At 36.1% G+C, this 20,049-nt stretch overlaps 2 protein-coding genes across 2 annotated transcripts; both read right to left on the reverse strand.

Moving 5' to 3' along the window:
• Nucleotides 1-466: 466 nt before the first annotated feature.
• Nucleotides 467-6,373, reverse strand: LOC139145860 (uncharacterized). Its single transcript, XM_070717278.1, has 4 exons — nucleotides 5,970-6,373; nucleotides 4,880-4,984; nucleotides 4,401-4,470; nucleotides 467-3,618 (listed from the first exon to the last, which is right to left on the reverse strand). The coding sequence occupies exons 1-4, from the start codon at nucleotides 6,330-6,332 to the stop codon at nucleotides 3,329-3,331; spliced, it is 828 nt and encodes a 275-aa protein (XP_070573379.1). The 5' UTR covers nucleotides 6,333-6,373; the 3' UTR covers nucleotides 467-3,328.
• Nucleotides 6,374-7,246: 873 nt separating this feature from the next.
• On the reverse strand, nucleotides 7,247-19,843 carry LOC139145861 (NFATC2-interacting protein-like). The gene is made up of 8 exons (XM_070717279.1): nucleotides 19,699-19,843; nucleotides 15,504-15,672; nucleotides 14,926-15,067; nucleotides 14,414-14,542; nucleotides 13,486-13,648; nucleotides 12,615-12,759; nucleotides 11,173-11,300; nucleotides 7,247-9,732 (listed from the first exon to the last, which is right to left on the reverse strand). Exons 1-8 carry the CDS (start codon nucleotides 19,759-19,761, stop codon nucleotides 9,571-9,573), a joined length of 1,101 nt encoding a protein of 366 aa, XP_070573380.1. The 5' UTR covers nucleotides 19,762-19,843; the 3' UTR covers nucleotides 7,247-9,570.
• Nucleotides 19,844-20,049: the final 206 nt, after the last annotated feature.

Below are 20,049 nucleotides of genomic sequence, written 5' to 3' on the forward strand. Positions count from 1 at the left end.
TATCTGAAGTTGTAATATTAGCTCTGATACCCTTCCAATAAAATTCATCAAATTTTTATCATCTTCTGAGGCAGAGACATCAAGATTATTCTGAGTGGGTAGGAGTCCTATTATTTTGACAGAGGCACAAGAATTTGCTGGCCAACCCTCCCCCTCCCAGTACTGTAACAATAAATGAACACTCCCTTACTTTGAGTTTGTCATGTTATTTACACTTATTTGCTGTGACGCTGTGGAAACTTGACAGTGTTGTGACATCTCAATGTATTATGGGTAACGTAGATAATGTCATCTCAGCCCGATGGAGTTCTGACATCTCTGAGCATGGATTGTATGTAGCTTGCAAGTATTGGAAATTTCACTTAGGATGAAACGACTTGCCAATCACAAAAATTACAGGAGATAGATTTCAGGACAAATAGAGTGTGAAAAGAAGTAGATTTACAAACTCACTAAGTACACTACATTGTAAAAAACGTTATTGAAAAATGTTAAAGTTTATTTTCTCTGCATATTCTCTCAACACCACTGAGAAAAGTAAAGCCCTTGATACCAAAAATAAATATAAATATTAACATTCACATCACCTTAGATTGTTATCAATATTACTGTGAAAAAAGTCTAGAAAGACATACATATGGTATTTTCATATGCTCCTCCCATCTAAGTTTTTTGGACAAAGTCTTGTTGGAAGAATCATAACACTTGAACAAAATTTAAATCTAGTTTTACAGGCTTTACAACATCAAGATGATATGGTTATTATGAAGTGTTACCAAAATTTAATATTCATCTATCTTCATACAAAGTACAGTGCCCACAGACATGTTGGGCTTCACATTCACTGGGCTAATACCTGCATTGTACATCACATAACCCTAATTTCATTTTTGATATGTTACTAAATACTTAAAAAAATAATGTTTTTGTAGTTATTATATTACACTCTTTCATGATGCACCACTGTTATAATATCTTCTTAAGATGAAAACCTGTGTACTGAGGTCTGATATTCTAAAAAACAAAATTATTCTCAATCTCTGAATCCAATCTCGAAAGTAGCAAGTCAAGATTTTTTCAATATCCTGGTTTTTTTTTTATTTTCCCTCACTGTAACCCATAGAAATCAGTAGAAATGGTAAACATGCCTGTTCTTTTTGAGAATAAAAATATTAAAGGTGAGGGACAGAGTCATAGGGTAGGTTGAAAATCAGATTTGTAACAGAAATTCACTATTTGTTTGTTTGTTTGTTCCATTAGTCTTTTGATGAAATGTGGTGTCTTCACCCATCATTTAAAATGATAACAAATTAACAGAAAACAATACAAATACCATGATGTTCCTTACAGAAAATCATGGAATGATATTTGTATAGTTGATCTAAACCATCAGGTTCCAGAATATGAATACTGGTATAAACTAATTGCAGTAAAACTTACAATTCTATCACAAAGTAAACTAAGGGTATTCTGAATAAGAGTTCAATTTCTGGTTTGAAAACACTACATTGCTACACATTTTACAAATACAATCTCTGTTATAGAAGTTATTACAAAAAATATACTGTAAATCTTTAGTTCAATTGTTGGACATTTAACATCAAAATAAGCCTTCAATTCATCTGATAAAATAGAAATATTTGTTTTCACTGGGAAAAAAGAGTAAGTTTACGTCATAGATTGTCCTCAAGATAATAATATCAATATGATAAGGAATATTACACATATACTAGTATATTATCTAGGAGGTTTTCTTTAGTTTCAAGAATATTACATAAAACTACATATTTATGCTTCTTTGAAAATTCAGTGCAATTCATTTTTTGACTGCAGTGTTTTTTGTCACAACGTTTGACATTAAAGAAGTTTTACACTATCATTGAAATTGACAAGTACTACTAATATTTACCATTAACTGCAAAATGTTACAAATGTTGCAATAAAATTCACATGAAAAATGTATATCTCTCAGTGCTGAAACACTACCACCATTCACTGAACCCATTTGCCAAACATGATGTAGCCAAGGTTTTTTTTCACTCATTCACTATAGTTTTAGTTTGTGGCATTCCACAAAAGCACCTTATATATTTACCTTGGCAATGTCACTATCAACAAAGACATACAAAACAATGTCAAAAGCAAATTTTGGAAAAAAAAACACTGGCAGCCGTTGGTTGAATTTCTTGGGAAGTGAGCTGAAATCAACATATACATAAATACAGCAAAATGTTGATTATCTGTGCATCAATTAACAACACTGTTTGGTAATCATATTCATTTCATGTACATCAACTGTTGGACTTTTTCTATCAAAGTCTTCTATGAAAGTCCTATGCAGAAACATTTCATTGTTTCACACCATGCTTCACAAAATAAATGTTTTAACATGCACATACAAAGATATGATTACTTTCAGCTTGTCATGAAATGACAGAGAAACAAAAGAGGCCGTTAAGAATATCATGTGAACTGCCCACATTAGTTCTTTTGTCAGAATACTCACCCATTCATCCGAAAATCCCGTCACAAAGAGATCAGGTTTTCCTGTCTGAACAAATCTTTCTCAATTTAAATATTTGCCCGATTCAACTCATTCACAATGAACTAAACAGGATATTCTGCTCAACTGAAGAACTATTGGTTTTTTCCTGACAAAATTGACATTATACAGGAAGGAAAACAGTGTAGAGTTTATGTTTATACTAATGTAATCAAATGCAAATGGCTGACTGGATTGGATTAGATTGTCAATAGATCTGAAAACAGACTTTGCCACAACTCACAACATCTAAGGGTAGTGCTTTCTAATATTTTTGCCAGTGGTTTGTACAATATACTGTTTGTGACTGTGTTTAGAGTTTTGAGACGTACTCTGTATCACTGCTATAAGTTTTGAAGACTTAGACACACTAAAAGTTACACCAAACTCATACATTTCAATAAACCAGGGGCTTGCAATGGAAGCGAGAATTACAGAAATGTATGGAAGTCACAATTACTGAGTTACTATCATGTAAATGAAGATTCTATTCAAACATTGAAAATTATTGTATGTGAGGTGTGTGTCTTGAAGGATACATTATCCTTAATGAACTTTGACAAAAAATACAGATTAAAATAAGTTAGTACACAAGAGACAGTCAGCTGTTAACATGAAGCACTGGTGACAATTTAAACACAGATTCCCAAACCAATTTCCCTACATATAAAATGACATTGCATTGTTTTTTAGCTCTCTGTTGATAAATTCTGGAAAACTTGGATGAAGTCGGACTATGGCATGTGGCAATATTCCTCATAATAACATGTTTCCATGGCAATATTCCTAATAATATCTCTTTGGTGGTACATCAACATATTGGAATAATGCTCCATCACATTCTACTGGTTTGGCAACTCTGCGCCATAATGTCAATGAATCCATATGACCTGGCCAGTTAGGTAGCTGTACTCTGTTGATACAACGGAATTCTTTTCCAAGTTGCATCTGGAATGCTTGTGATGTTGATTGGCCCCATGGATTACTTGACATGGTTTCTCCAAATAGTTCACCAATGTGGATAATACTCTCACCTTTGTAGTACTTCAGACAATCCAATGAAAACGTTGATCCCTCTGTGAAGAAATCCCAGTCATGTATAAAGGTATTGGAAGCTACATTGTAGGTCTGATCACTTCTCAAAAAAAGTCATGAAACTATTCTGATTTTATTGTTAAAGGTATACTGTCACCTGTTCCAATTGTGCCACAGTTATCATGGAAAGAGAAAATCTAACCAATCACAGATTTTAAGCGGGTGGCCACTTTTTAAAAAAAGCGCCCTCACAAGGACATTTTGAATACCAAGGAACTCCCCTTTGACCATATATGGGCATATTTAGATTACAGGTGACTGTATACCTTTAATGCATGGTGGTTTATCATCAAGGATATATGATTAATCAATTACTCCAGACCCAAAGAAACTAATTTGGAAACTTGGGATGGGTCAGAATGAGGACATGGAAATTGGAAGTTCAAAGACTTGATGTACACATTTTTCATGCATACTTGTCCCCTGGTATTCTACACTGTTCAAGCAATGTGAATATTCTGTAATTTTTGCAAAATGCAGCAAGAGTGCATAAAACTTTGAAAATATTTCCTCTGCAGATATTTTGTCTCATTCTTGACGAAACTTCTTCCATGGCCTTGTTGTCAACCCTACCTAAAGCTTCATTGTCTGTTTTTCCGTAAGTATAACTCCTTGTCCTATTATTAAATATGACTTTACTTTTCCTTTGATTGTATACTGACAATTTTGATTGTGTACACTTTCAGGACAATTTAAATGAATTTAAAGATGATGGAGTTTTCTTATGACTTTGGAAAGAGTCATGCTTTAAACTGAAACTTACCATCAGCGTCTGGCCAACTTAACATCAACGTTTTATCTGAATGATCAGCAAGCTTATCTGGTTCACCATCCTGAAATGAAAATCAGTTCATCAAGTTCATGATCATTTTGCAGAAGTGTAACAGCCATAGCAAATTCTGTAATGTCAGAGTTATACGACATGCCTTCTTTGAAAAGAACAATATGAGGTTGCACTAAAACAGAAAGGCATATACTAGCAATCAATTTACTACAGAACTCCTATTACAGACAGATGAGATACTGAGAGAGGTTGGTAGCTCCTTGGGGGAGTTACAGCAATACACTAAAAAGATGCATCACTCTGATCAGCCTTGAACACCAGATCTCATCCACCAAGAGATACAGCATTGCATTGTTATCAGCATGATCAGTGATAATGAATACTAGTAAAAACCTTTGAATTAATATACCAAGTCAAACCACATTAAGACATTATTGCAAGAAATCGCCAATTAATACCTTTATTTCAGTGTATCTCATCTCTGGTGCAAATTCTGTATTCTTGTCATAAGAAATGACATCAACACCTCTCTTCTGAAGCAAGTATTCCCAATAACCACAACCCTGCAAAAGGAAAAGATGAACATAAAGATGATCACAAATCTCCAATCTCAAGATATGGTCAACAGTTACTCTACAAATCGACCAATCTATTACTGGGTACACCAATTAAATTTTGTTATTAGACTTTTGTGAGTAAAGTAGTGAACACAGAATGATGTCAATATACAGTCATGCAAACAGTAATTATGTGGACATAGCATATTGTCATATCTATGTGGAAAATGCATCCCTCCTTCCACTGGGAAAGCTAATATTAAGTTACACCACAGCCCCTCGTTTAATTAAGGAAACGCGGTTTATAGGTATAGTTAGCTGCAGTACAGTAGCTCAAGGTTTTGCCTGGTTTTGCCGTCCGACCCAAATACCCAGGCAAAACCTCGAGCTACTGTACTGCAGCTAAGGTATAGTTAGCTCTGCGTGGCAGGGCTGTGTGTTACCTGCGTTATGCGGCCTGGAGCCGTATGGGTAACATACAGCCCTGCCACGCAGAGTTAAACGTATACGTATGCGTCCTCAAATTAAAACACAGATTTCGTACTTCGTGCATGGTTTGAAGTAAACCTCCAGGGTGAGAAGTTCCTTAAATGCCATCCGAGTTTCGCTCTGTTATGCATCGATAGTTTATAAACACCTTGCCAGTAATAATACAGTATGGAGAGTATGGTGCACTACGTTTATCGAGAATGGCATCAGAAAGAACGAATGTGTACGTGTATGGTTTCTTTCGCTCTACACAGAAAGCTACCTCTGCTGTGCAGTCCTGTGCTAATTGTACCGTTGCTTGCGCACTCTGCTCTTCTTCAAATACTGGATTATTGCGACTTTTCAACTCATTCAAGTCCCTATTTGCTCTATGGAGCCTGGGACAGTGCAGTGGTAATGAGCAACGGTGAAACTGCCATGCGGTGAAACTGCCTTTGCACAGAGTTCGTGCTGCAGTGAGTAATACACTGTATAAAGTAGACAACGTTTGTAAAATACCTACCGCTCCCATCGAAACTATTGATTCTTCTAACCCCACTATAAAGTCTATGGCAACTGGATATGGAACAGAAAATGAGAATAAAATCTGCAAACTTTGACACGATCCGCTGTCTTCGATATCTCGAATCCACTCAATCAGATCTTCGCGTTCGTCATCTTCAATGTCGGGGGCACAGAATTTTCTCACATTATCTGGGGATTGTCCCATTTTCCATTGGTACAGATCGTAGTACATGTTCCTACCCTTAGCTTTTCTGCTCTCTAAAGTATTCCATGCGGTATCGTCTTCGGCAGCTACATATTTGTACGCCGCCGATCGCCTTTGAATATCCCAAGCTGGGAGTCGATCTACAGAGTCTGCCATGTTGACACTTTCACCCAGTATTGAATAGGTGGGTGGGGTCACAATGAGTCAATGCTTCGAACATAATGTGGGTCAACAAGTGCGCCGCCACAGGGCAATACCCTGGGCAAACAATATCAATGGAGGCGCTGTCAGAATACATATTGCTTTCAAAGTGGTTTCTACCATGAAGGCACACCAAAAGACCACTTTCACAGTGAACTAGCTCACTCTTACTTTATTTGTAAGGTGCATTACAGACATCAAAATTTAAAAGCAGAGACCCCTTTTTGAAAATGACATTCTTTAGAAACACGACTCTACTATTACAAAAAGTGCAAATGTGTAGTCATTCATACGTGGGGGGGGGGGAGATGTGCTTTACAATTTTAATTTTTGCTTTTCTCTGTGCAACTGTGAGAAAGATAACATTGTACATTTTGTCAGTTGTACCAAACACTCTGTACATATCAGTAAGCCATGATGATGACAAAACAGAATGAAGAGATTTACCAGTAAAATATTTTGATTGGGAAATACAAGAATGCATGTTTTAATGCTTAGATTATTTCCTTATATGAAATTTAAGCTTATAGTATCAATGCAATATCAGAATGAGTGGAATTTTGCAATTAAGAAACTGAAATCCAAACCAATATCATTGTTAGCATACCCATTTACTGTACTAAGATTTCATGAAAGTCAGCATTTTTTATTGAGAAAAACACAGATAATTGCAGTGCCATTGCTGCTGATTATTCCGTTGATTTGCCATACCAAAGGAATCCCAGTAACATCTACTGACTTACTAATCCTAACATACACATTTGGAAGTGTTCAAATAGCACTGGGTAGCCAATTAGCAAACAAGTTGTTCAGGTTATTTGTCCAAAGAAGACCATAAATGCAAAATAAGAAACACAGACTACTAGAAGTGTAAGTAGATACATGTATCTGACAGTGTTTTATTGTTTGGTGTATTGACACAGTTTTCATGATTGAGCTGCTGTTCAAGCAGCCTGCCATACTGTACTGTATGAATGGGTTCTAAAATTCTGAACGATGTATTCCGTGCACAACATCAGTTAACTTGACTCAGAGCTGCTGGGAACATTGCAGTCAATAATTCCAATGTTTGCCATAAAGTGAATACATAATGGACATTATATTCTGGCAAATACTTCAGGTAATCTATAGAACTGGGAACTTTATGCTAAAACAACACAAACAACTTTGAAATAAATGCATTTATTTCAAACATGGAAAAACATTTAAACAAATCTGATATTATAAAACACCTGTTGAATGTTGAAATATGCATACACTATACATATATACAGTTGGTGTGATAACCTCTGGTCAATATTATTGACTTGCAGTGTTGGTGTACATGATATGCTGGTTTTGTTTTGCAATCCATAGCAGCACTGCAGTGTTGGTGTACATGATATGCTAGTTTTGTTCCAGTGTATCATAGCAACACTGAATAAGCTGCTTGTACAAAACTTTGTGATAGAAACAATCATCACAATGTATGTACTGATCATTTTAAGAATTTGATCTCCTAACAAAAGACAAGAAGAAAATTGAAATCATATTTCATTGGATCATGTCCAGAGTGTCTCTAAAGCATTATAGTATTCTGTCATAAGTACATAAAAAACAATTGAAAATGTAAAGAAATGAGCTATTTCACAGGTGAGGTATTTTATTTGTGTTCTGTACTCTTATAAAATTATGTGCCATTACTATAGCAACATCCATGGGATAGCACCTGTGGTTAATATAAACAGAAATGTATTTTACAAAGACAAGGAAATCAGAGGTGGTTTTCTGAGATCATAAATTAAACATATTTTACTATCAGCATCAGTAATGAATAGCACAATGGTATTTGATGCAATCTAAATCTTAAAAGTTGGGCCTTGGTTCTGAACTGTCACTCAATCCTAAGCATGGATGGTTTTCATATTAAAGTTGCTACATGTGTCTACTGCGTTTGAGCCACACTTTGGTAGCTTTGGGTGCAGCTTGGGCAGCTGGGTGTTAACTCTACAAAATAAGAAATTACATCAATTTACTAGATATGATAAATAACTTTGTACATTCTATGACAAAGCTGTCATTTACTCTGTTCATTGCTACTGATAAATGGCTAATATTTCATACACATACTTCTGAATGCTATCAGACAAAAAGAGATCTTTCATTTCATCATAGCATCTTGTAATTATCAACATTTCTTTTGATTTCAAGAGAGCTTCACTCTCTGGCGAAAACATTCAAGATTATGCATAGAGACTGAAACAATCGAAATAATTTGATCAATTATATTAAAACAGTTACATAAATAGCAGCTGAACCTCAAAAGCTAGATGTTAAAAATCAAATTTACTTCAAAGTTCAAAGCTCTACAGTAACTAAATCTCATGTATTCTTTGATATAAGTATCAATAAATTACATTGAAAGCACAGAGCAATTATGGGAACTGACCCAAATCTGCTACATCAAAGTTATTCCGTATAATAAATGAAATACTTCATATGCTAAACTGCTTAATAGTTTATAAGTATCTGGAAGTTTCAGGAATTCAGGTACATGTATCTCTGTTTGTCGTAATTAATCAGAGATTCTCACTTTGAAGGCCATGCAAAATATAATCTTACCACAGCCTGCATGTGTACAGTGTTACTGACACTCTATGGCTATATATGGTCATATGCAAATTTGGTATGACAAAGTAACTGCACGGAAGACTTCTGGAATAATGAAATATGAAAGCCATACTGAGTTATATACAATGATAAAGACAACCAGCAAATCAGTCCCACTCTCTAATTATTCACCTTTTTTATCAAACATTATCAAAATACCATTATGGAGAGTCATACGATATACCTCTGTGCTGGAATATCAATGTTGTGTATTTTTGAGGAAAGCTTCAATTGCTGCTCAACAGTGAAATGTTTTCTCAAATCTATACACCAGATTGTACCGGTAGATTTCATTGAACTGATTTGCTTTATGGCGTATTTGCAGTGCATAGATGTTGAAGCACTCTACCTGGCAGTAAACTATGCGTAGAAAAGGCATAAAAGCCTTGTGAATTGTTTTTATTTTGCATTAAAATGCATTATATGAACCTGGATTATATAATAGTACCTTTGCAACAGCACCTTTGCCTGCGTTATGAATCATGTATGACTTCATGCATTTGGAAACAGCTGAATTTCACAACATGTGATAACCATGTGAGTATCATGTGATCATCACATCAATGACATCATCTGTCTCCATATCCAAGTCTTGTGGTGTGTTCTGTGGGAACAGTTTATCTCCATCAAAGAAGAAGGTGACCTTGTTTCTTGGAATTTGCTTCCATGAGCTGTACTCCTCCATTAACCTTTCCAAAGGATCTGTCTGTAATGTTCAGTGAAAAAAGCTGTCATGATTATCAAACATCTACATGTATATTTGTATGTTTCCAATAATTCAGCAACCATGTCCTACATATTTACAGACTTTCATTATGACAATATCAAATGTTATATCAGCCTCTACTACAAAAATTGTAACACAGCAGTTAACGGGTTATGATTTCATTACAGTGTTCCTGTAACACATTGACATTGTACTTACAATTATTTATCCTGTTCTCAAAAAAAAACTGACAGCTATTGTATTATTGTATACCCTCTGCACCTTACAACATTTCTGAACTGTTTCAGACAATGTAGGAATTTCCAGAAACTTTGTGAGTTAGCCCAGTACCAGACTATCTAATAGTATGCACAATTTTCTTGTGTGAGAGAAAACTTGTAGAACCAATGGCAAATCAAATCAAAGTCTCTCTAAATCCAAGGGAAAGGGTCAAAGAAGTAAAAGATAAATGATCTCGTATGAAAGTGCAAATAAACACACAGTGGCTTTTGATTCATGGCCTGGTCTGACTAACAATAAGTAACAACACTGACCTATCATGGTAAACATTGTCAATGTAGAAAAACACTTCCTCCCAGAGTTCCTAAACGTGTTTATTAAAGATTTTGATCTAAACACTGAAGATGTCTGTTCGTCTTTGTTGTGCAACTACAAGTAGAGACTATCTCTCTCAGGCAGCTGAGGGTTCCTGGATGTGTTTGAGAAAGATTTGGATCTAATCACAGATGTTTGCTGATCATTGTTGTGTAAATATCAGTAGAGGCTATCTCTTCCAGGGTTCCTGGATTTAAAGATTTTGATCTAAACACTGAAGATGTTAGCTTGTAATTGTTGAGTAAATATGAGTTGAGATTATCTACCTGCTACATATAGGTAACTAAGTGGCGGTTGAGGAAGATCAGCAATCTTTTGTCACATGATTTTATGGCTTTACAAGTTATGGCACTGTGCTGTAGTAAAAGGCCCGCCCATGTGGTGTATATAATATGTTGGTTTTGTGTATACCAAATAAACATACACTTGTACAGATTACAGATAAATGCAGTTTGAGCCAGACAAATTAAATTGAGCAGAGGATGAGTATATCAAAGAATTCATGACACTGACATGACAAAATGGTTTCATCATTGCAAGAGTTTTCTTTGCAATACAAGCATCATCAGCAGAGATTTTATAATGAAACTGACGTTTCAAATCGAAAATTCATGTCATATTACATAATAACAATAGTTTGCTTTTGTTAAAGGAAACCAAACTATCGAGAGTTCACAGACCAAATGACATGTACACTTCATATCTGCTGAAAGTTACAGTGAATGAAGAAGGACCATTCTTATCCGAGCGATATAGAATTGCATACAGAATACTATGAGATTTGCAACCAGCTAAATAGTTCTGAAATTTTTTTACTTTACCTACCCTTTTTATTGATATAATCTTTTTGCTTTTGTCTTTGCCTTGTACTTTGATTTGCACATAATCATTATCACTCTCAGAGACATCATTGGGGTCAGAGGTCGCGGCATTCACATCTACAACTACACAATCTATAAGATGAAAGATACAATCATCATGTTTGACAGGCTTACAGGTATACAATTTGACATTAATTCTGTTGGACTCTTTGCATTAGAGCCTACTCCAGTTGTTCAGAAGAACAATGAATAGGATCTTTGGACTCAGAATCTTGAAAGACAGAGAAACTAGGATTTTTATCAGCTTTTTGTCATACTAAAGCCATTTTATGACTGAAGTTTTTCTGCTATGATTGATAATACATGACATTCATGACTGATTTATAGCAGATATCAATGTATATACTGTATACTGTGACAATGACCGGAGAGAGTGCAGGAATGAAGATGGAATTCTGATCATTGCAGTCTAACTGGGGGAAGTATTCCCTTGATTTGCTTTCCCCTGAGTGTTGCCCTCTTTAAACTTTGAAAAGATTTATATCAATATCATCACATAATTGATTAAAGTCAAGTTGAAGCAAGCAGAAATTCTGTATACAATATGAACAAAACAAGTGGCATCTGAGTTAATTTGATGAGATTCTTTGAATAGCACCTTTGGACGGGATTGAGATATGATATAACACATCAGTACCAGTAGATAGTTCATCATTGGTTGTGAAACAACATAAACAAGGTATTATTTCAATCCCAGCCCAGCAGTGCAAATTGTAAACTGTAATTTGATTACAGGCATCATTGAATTTGTTATAACGGTAGTTCTGTTTACATCAGCTAGGTTTCATAAACATTTGATGACAATAGGTGTGTCACTAAGACAGATGTGTGGCTACAATATGGGAACAATAGCTGTAATTTTTGATAATTGTCGTACATTCTGTTTAAGAAAACAAATACAGTAACGTGTCCTCAATTTTTGCAATAAAGCATAATGAAATACAAGGAATTAGCCTTAAAATAAACATAGTGCATTAGGACAATATGTAGTATTACTTTTTACAAATGAATTCTGTTCTAAACTGAAATGGAATGGAATTGTCAACAATCCACACACACACACCATAGAGGCTGAGTTGACAACTCGAACGCCATGCGTTTCACCATGATTTTGGGAGTAGTAGAAGACAAAGTTTAAAAGTCATGCCAAAAGTAATGGAAAGTGCATCAAAAATTACACATAATATTGGCCTTTACTCATCTGGGTCCTAAAATTGTTACAAATATAAAAAAAAGAAACTGAACTAAGCATATGCAAAATTCACTACTGTACCTATAATATCAAAAATTACACATAATACTGGCCTTTACTCATCTGGGTCCTAAAATTGTTACAAATATGAAAAAAGAAACTGAACTAAGCATATGCAAAATTCACTACTGTACCTATAATATCAGTTATCTGTAGGTTGGTTGACAGTGGTGTGTCTTCAGCAACTATGGAATCATCCTTTAAAGTTAAAAGGATTCTCTCTGAGTCAACATGAAGTTTTTCGGCCAACGATTTCATGATCACACCGAAACAATCAGTCTGTAACAGGAAAAAGCATTTTAGTTGGCAACATTGGAACACAGAGAAATATTCTCATACCCATGTTTGAAAGTTAGAACATATAGTTTTTGAAGAATGCTGGTGCAAATAAAGGTATGATTTCTAAAAAGGAGTTGAAACATTTTGATTTGATACTTTAACCTATTCATCACAACGGTTTAGACTAAAGTCATGTCATAAGTGCAGAATGTGGCCATGTTTACAGAGAATTGGTGCAAATAGGTTAAAGTAATCACTATGTACATTGAGTCAGTGCACAGTTATGTATGCAAACTGGAGTGTTTCATTTTGATGAAGGCTAGCTGAAGACTCACACAACTCAAGAAAAGGAATTTTTCTGAAAAAGATGGGGATCAAAACCCAACAGGCAGGTAATAAGAAAAACTCTGTGCACATTAAAATGTATGTTTTGATGTGGGCTATTCTCTGTAAACATTGTTAAGATAATGTTAGGCTTGGTCACTTCACAGAAACTGTACTCTAAAAACACTACATGCAGGATTCTTGAATTTCTATTAGCCATTCTCAAAATGTAATGTCAAACAAATTTGCTGATATACCAGCTCTAAGTAGCTAACCAGTCTGATCCTTGTTCCAAAACCAGTATTTTTACAATCATTAATTCATCAGCAATAAAACACTGAATTATTGATCTGAGAAAACCTGATTGACAAATAGTCCAAATACAAAACAGTCAATACATACCATTTTCATATCGTATCTTTGTACTCCCAATTTACATCTTATCTTGACTTTCATGGTTTTGTCTTCTTGTGGTGATCCGATAATGAAACAGTCATCTGGTGACTGGGCTAGTGGGCTTTGGAAAGCATTTCTTCTGATAGAATCAACAGCTGCATCAACATTCCTAAAAAGATGTGCTTTATCATTCATGGGAACAAATGCATCAACTTTCAAATGTACAGGCTGATCAGAATATTTTAATGACTGTGGATAACCCTCTCAGATCTGAACCCTATATGCAGTGGTCACTCAGGTATACCAGAAAGTCAGATCTGAAATGGTTAATGCAAAATTTAAGCAGAGCACACTCTATGGTAGCTACATAGTTAGTTTTCTCATTTTACACCATTTTACACCAGTTTACATAAAACCAACCTATGTCAAAAATATACACATTTCCATGATTCACTTTTGTAATGAGAAATGGAATCCACATCAAGAGAACGTAATGCACATCTTATAACAGGTACAAACAATTCTTGACTGCAAAGTCTTTCTCATATTGAGAACTTGGAAACATTAACTTAGTTTCAATACCCTGCTTTGATGATTAAAAGGTATAAATTTTGCAAATTTGCAACACAGTGTGTCCAACTACTAATTTGGATTTCAGTAAATTGCTCAATTTTTACAAATTTGTAAAATATTTACATCAACAAAGAACTGAAAAATTATCTGAAACCAGAGATGATTAGCTTTTATGGTCAAGATGGTCAAGATAATTAACTGAAGAGTTTTCGTAATTTTTCTGTTTTTCTGAGACATGATCTGGCAGGTATTCTTGCAGTAAGCGCTGAGATCTATCTTCCAGACACGTTCAAATATGTTAGTGTGTGTAAAAATGTATCTCAGCAAAGAAATTAAAAAATGTTATATCAATGGCACACACCTGAGAACTTTTGTTGTTCTTCTGTTTCTGGGTTGTACAATGACACTGACAGATGACGGTGGTGGTGGTGATGGTGGCGGTGATGGTGACTTGTCAGAGTATATGCTGGTATTTTGTTTTTCTGGAGTCCTATGGATGAAGAGACAGAAAAATTAACCGAAATTGTGAAAATCAAAGCTGTGAATAAAATTAAACATCTACTTATGCATTGGGTTTGTAATTTTCCTTGCAGTCATATCTCTTGACAAAAGATTGCTGTTGTGGAAATATTTCACTACCCTGACTTCACACAGAATGTCTCTGATCATCTACAACAAGTTTCTCTTCAGTATCACTGACAGTGAGAGTTGACGCCATTTGAACTTTTGTCATCAACAAAGGGAGAAGGGGTAGATTGCATGTCTTCCTAAATGATAATATTGTGGATTCACTGGCAGTGACATTTCTCCATAACACCAAACAACCACTCTGCGTTTTCTTCCAACCTCATCAAATCAAATGACAATACTTACTTGTAACCTACAATGCAAACATCATCGTCTTTTTCCTCATCTGATGAAACATATATCGCCTTTGGCATTGCTGGTCTCCTGGGCTTTTTCACCGGTGACAACTGTCCCTGCCATACGATGTCATTGTCATCATCATCATCATCTGCAAAAACATTAATTTTCAATTTTAAAAACCCACAGTAATACACACACATCATCTAATACCTTTCCTTTGGTAATTTCATTTTTATTGAAACAGCCAGTCATGTAAATAGATCACAGACATTGTTTCCTGCAGTTTTTAAATTTTCTTCGCAATCTCTACAAGAACATCACTGATTATGAATATTTCAGTCTATGTAAGTCATAAGATTATCTTCTGTTCATAAAGATAAGACACAACATAACAATACTGCAAATCACATCATGTTGTTATCTTACTTATAGATATGTGTGCACAGAAGCAAATGCTCTCCTCACCTCAAAGTTCACCACGTCACTTTTGAAGAACATTTCAAACCACATATTGACAGAATTTGAAATTATAGGTTTGTACAGAAGTTGATAGACACTGTTACAAGGTGTGAAAGTGTTGATACCTGAATCAATGAGCTGAGCTGGAACACGTTGTTGATCAAATCTGAATAAATTGTCACTAACTGTGTAGATATGTTCATAGGATTTGTTTAGAGTGACAGGTCTTGCTCTCTTGGTGGCTGCTTTCTTCTTTGTTATGTTCTCAGAGATACACTCAGAATCGTCATCAGCCTGTGAACAACAGTACATCATCAATGCATTATTATTACCAAAATTACATGCAAGATTACCATAGTGATTGGTTTTAAAAGTTCACCAAGAAGTGTGCACTGTACTCTGTACTCAGCATCTTTACAAAATCAATATCTTTTCATATACGTGATACATAAAAAACGCCATACTAGATGCACTTATAACTCAGATAAAGCCATTGCTTAAAATTGTATTTCTTCTTGCGTTCATTGTACATGTAACAACCGACAGCCATAAAGCAAAAGGCTTTACTACACTGCAATCAGGGTGTATATACAGAATTACAGAATGGAGTCAGTGCAAACAGGTATATGCAATATACGTTCTGAATATATGGCCATTGCAGTAGCTAAGATATAAGTTTTTGTCTAATACTGAGACATTAATCTACATTTGTATAATGTCATTAGTTATGGAAGGTTTGCTGCAGTTCCAGAGCCAACATCTTTCCACTGCAATTGGGAAAGGTGGCACATCTTTCACTACTACCCAAGATTGCCAGGGAAAGTTGTGGGTTATGCCTTATGGAACTGCGGCTACTGATGTGCAGCATGCAAGGAAGATTATATCTGATTGGTCGATTGTCACTATTCCCAGCTACCCAATTGGATAACGGCTTCCAAGATGCTGCACATCAGCCAAACTGTGGCGATGATGGGTTAATCTCAGGAATATGATTCTCAAGTTTGAGTTTGATTCAAGGGTAGTCTTTTTTAGGGTCTATGATTCAAGGATGTGGTGTAAGATTTTATTGAGACACTATAGTAGGGTTTGGAATAACCAGTAGTCATGCATCAAAAGACCACCAGTTATCTCATTTTAACCACCCATTTTATTTTTGGTGGTCCATCTTGACCACCAGGTTTTTGGTGGTCATGCTGGTACACTGCAGAGCTGTAAATGTTACAGGCATCATACAGGGTTTATTGCTAGGAGTATCCAGACACATCACAATACATCATTGAGGTAATAGATTGTCCTCCAAGATAGATACTCTGGCAGTGATGTAGTACGTCTTGTCTGTTCAATGGCAGTCCTTCAACTCTAATCCACTCTACTCAAGTGATTGTTTGCTTGGATAGACAATGTCTCTCTTTGTTTTACTGTTTACTGCTATGATTATCATCATAAAATCTGCGTTGCATAACATTTCCTTGCAAATATCGTCTGGTCAGATGGTCAAGGTACAATTCCCTTATATAACTTCATAACAGTCCAAAAGTATGCAGTACCAATAGTATGCAGTAATTCATGTTATTAATACAGTCTTATTTCATGTGGTATTGTCTGATAAATATCACTGTCAAGTCATTAGCACTCAGTGAATCAGTGCTTGTGTCAATTCAATCAAAACTGAAAATCTATAACAAAAGTCATTTGCATCCGCTACGCTATAACCCAGCTGGCTCGGTAAGCCTCGCTTGCTAGAAAGACCATTGACGGCGCATCACCATATGGTTGAGGATACAGCTGCGTAGGGGAAGGGGCTGTGAGAGAGTCTATATTAATATATATGCCACAACAAGATGCCACCCCATAGAGTTGACTTTTCAGAGCCCTCTGTAGATTTAGAACCTCAGATTCCCAAGTTTGGAATTGCGTTTGCACAAAAAATTACCTGTATAATAAAGTGTAACAAGTCAAATAAATGATAATATTGCTAAAATTACTTGCACAGAAAATGCATCGTATGTACATAGCAAGTCCACAGCACAGACCCACAGTCACTTGTGGTACACAGCAATGTCCACAGCACAGACCCACAGTCACTTGTGGTACACAGCAATGGCCACTGTGGTATGCATTACCTACATTTTAAATGCATACCACAGCTGCCATCACCGTGTACCAAACCACAAGCAACTGTGCACAGACCTAATAAAACCGCCACTTGGCAGGCTGTGGTTACTTTCGATTATTCATAGAGTATCAATTAACAATTTCAGCAGTGAAAGATGAAGGGCAAGCAAATTTTAATACCACAAAAGTTAGATTCATTTACACCTTTCAGCTTACTGACTGTAATCTCAATGGATCGTGTGCAGTAGACTTGGCTGGCTCCTCTGATTTACTGCCATATTCATTGGCTTTACCAGTACAGGCTTTTCTAAGCACTTTCAGTGACTAAAGTGTAAGTTCTGAGCTCTGGAGTCTGAGTTTCTGAATCTTCAGAGGGCTCTGAATTTTTCAGAGGTCAACTGACTCTGAGACATGGAGCTCTGACAAGTCAACTCTACCGACACCAGTCCACTATCCACCCCTATGAACCTTGACCTCCACAAGAATCAAACTCTGATAGTACCATTACGAATGTAAAGTTGGAATCATCCTCATCCTCAGGTGACCTTTCTAGCTGATGCTGAATATGACGCTACTCAGCGTCAGCTTCAGCGTCGTATCTGAAGATTGCCAAAGTGACGCTACCTGATGACGGATAAATGATAAAATTCGCCAACAAATTAAGAAAAAACAACTCCATTCTCTCAATACTGAATTGAATTGAATTGAATAGTAAAACTGGTTTGCAGGTAATATTGTATCATTAGAATATCTCATGGTAGTGCTCGTAATTTTCAATCCATGATCAGTGGAAGTGTTTGTTGGTGTCCTTTCAACTGTTGCGTTAAGATTTTCTGAAAATTGGTGCAAAAAAGGCATATATGGTCGGAAATGTGTAAAAATTGCCACCATGAGAGGCAATATGACAGCCCTAATTATTCAGAGGACATATAAAACAATTAATTTGTATAACTATGAATTGAGGCCTTAAAAGTCGACGTATTAAACATACAGCATTCGAAATTTGAGGGCTAAGAATGTTGTGTTATAACTACATTGTGAGAACGGATATTAAGAGGAGAGGTTACTAAATATTATCAAATACAAACTCCCTTGTGTTTTGATTTAGATTTTAAGTGATATGAAACTTGGAGCACATTTTTACAGTTATTTTTATACTTATTATTCCATCAGGCGCAGTCAGGAATAATCAGATCTGACGCCGGTGAAGCTGATGCTGTAGTGTCATCCTCATCCTCATTTTCACGTGACCCCTGAGGCTGAGGATGAGGATGACGCCAACTTTACGCTCGTAGTACGATTACTCTACCCTGGTTACCCATAGACGTGTGGTACGTCCTTACACTACCCCACTTAGTTTCTTTTGGACCACCAACATTTTGCATTGTGACTATCAAAATTTGAATCTGGTGGTCATCGGTTGAAACCTGACCACCAAACAAATAAATAAATCTCGAACCCGATTTTTAAAACGTCAAAACTTCAAACATTTTTACACATGGCTTTCTGCAATACACAGCGACTGTTCTCCATGGAGGTACATGTACCATGGATGTAAAAAATCTATTTTTTACATCCATGCATGTACATTGTAGTACATATATCGGGCTGCGTTGTCATAAAGAAATGCCCATAACACTAAGCGTAATCAGTACCGGTACCAAGGCAAGGAGCTGTGAAGAAAAGCGACCGAACAGCAGCTTCTACTTCAGCGAAGTACCGGAAGGTTGATCTTTGGCTCGAATTTCTGTCAACAAAAGACTGTGAGTGTACCAGAAACTGTACGAGCAGGCAGTTCCCCTTCGCATTATGCAAGTACTGCCTCCGTGTTTACACTGTGATTGGCATCTAGTGATTGGGAGTTTTGAATTCAATGATGAAATTGAAGAAACAAAGCTAAATCTGATGTCAGCAACTTGACAGAAAGCGCCTGAAAGGACCTTATATCAGTGTGGACACCTTTTGAGATATGATTACCTGTAACTAGAAGTCTACGAACAATGGGAAAAGACAACGTGCAACGGGGATTTCCTACATTGTAAGATAAACAACAGAGACGATGTACGATGTGCGGTGTTTGCAGGTGTAAAACTTTGGCATCGTGCACCAACAAGTTTTGTGAAGATGGCAAAATTCTCATGCCATGATCACTCTATCGCTCTCCTCAAAAAATAATATCTAAAAACTGTCTAAAGCGAATAATACCTGTTCATCATGATGTAGTTCCTTCTCAGCGTTTTCCGTACTGTCACTCAAACCTTCCGCCATTTTGCAAATGTTCCGCTATTCACAGAAGATGTGAAACGATCTCTGATTGGTCCAGAAGTCAATCACTGCCAGAATACAGTGTACGTTGCGGCCACACAGAGACGGCGTACTGACTACCTCAATTTTTTCCGGGGGAAGAACCATTTAATGTCCGGGGCCGTTGGGTACATAGAAAGAAGAAGATGGAGGGATACACTTGTAAGAATACCGTACGTTTACATGTATCCGTGTATGTTGATACCATTGTTCACTAACAACACTTCGCCGTTGTCTTCAGATTTTTATCAG

This window comes from Ptychodera flava, chromosome 12 (genome assembly GCF_041260155.1).
Source record: "Ptychodera flava strain L36383 chromosome 12, AS_Pfla_20210202, whole genome shotgun sequence".
NCBI lineage: Eukaryota > Metazoa > Hemichordata > Enteropneusta > Ptychoderidae > Ptychodera > Ptychodera flava.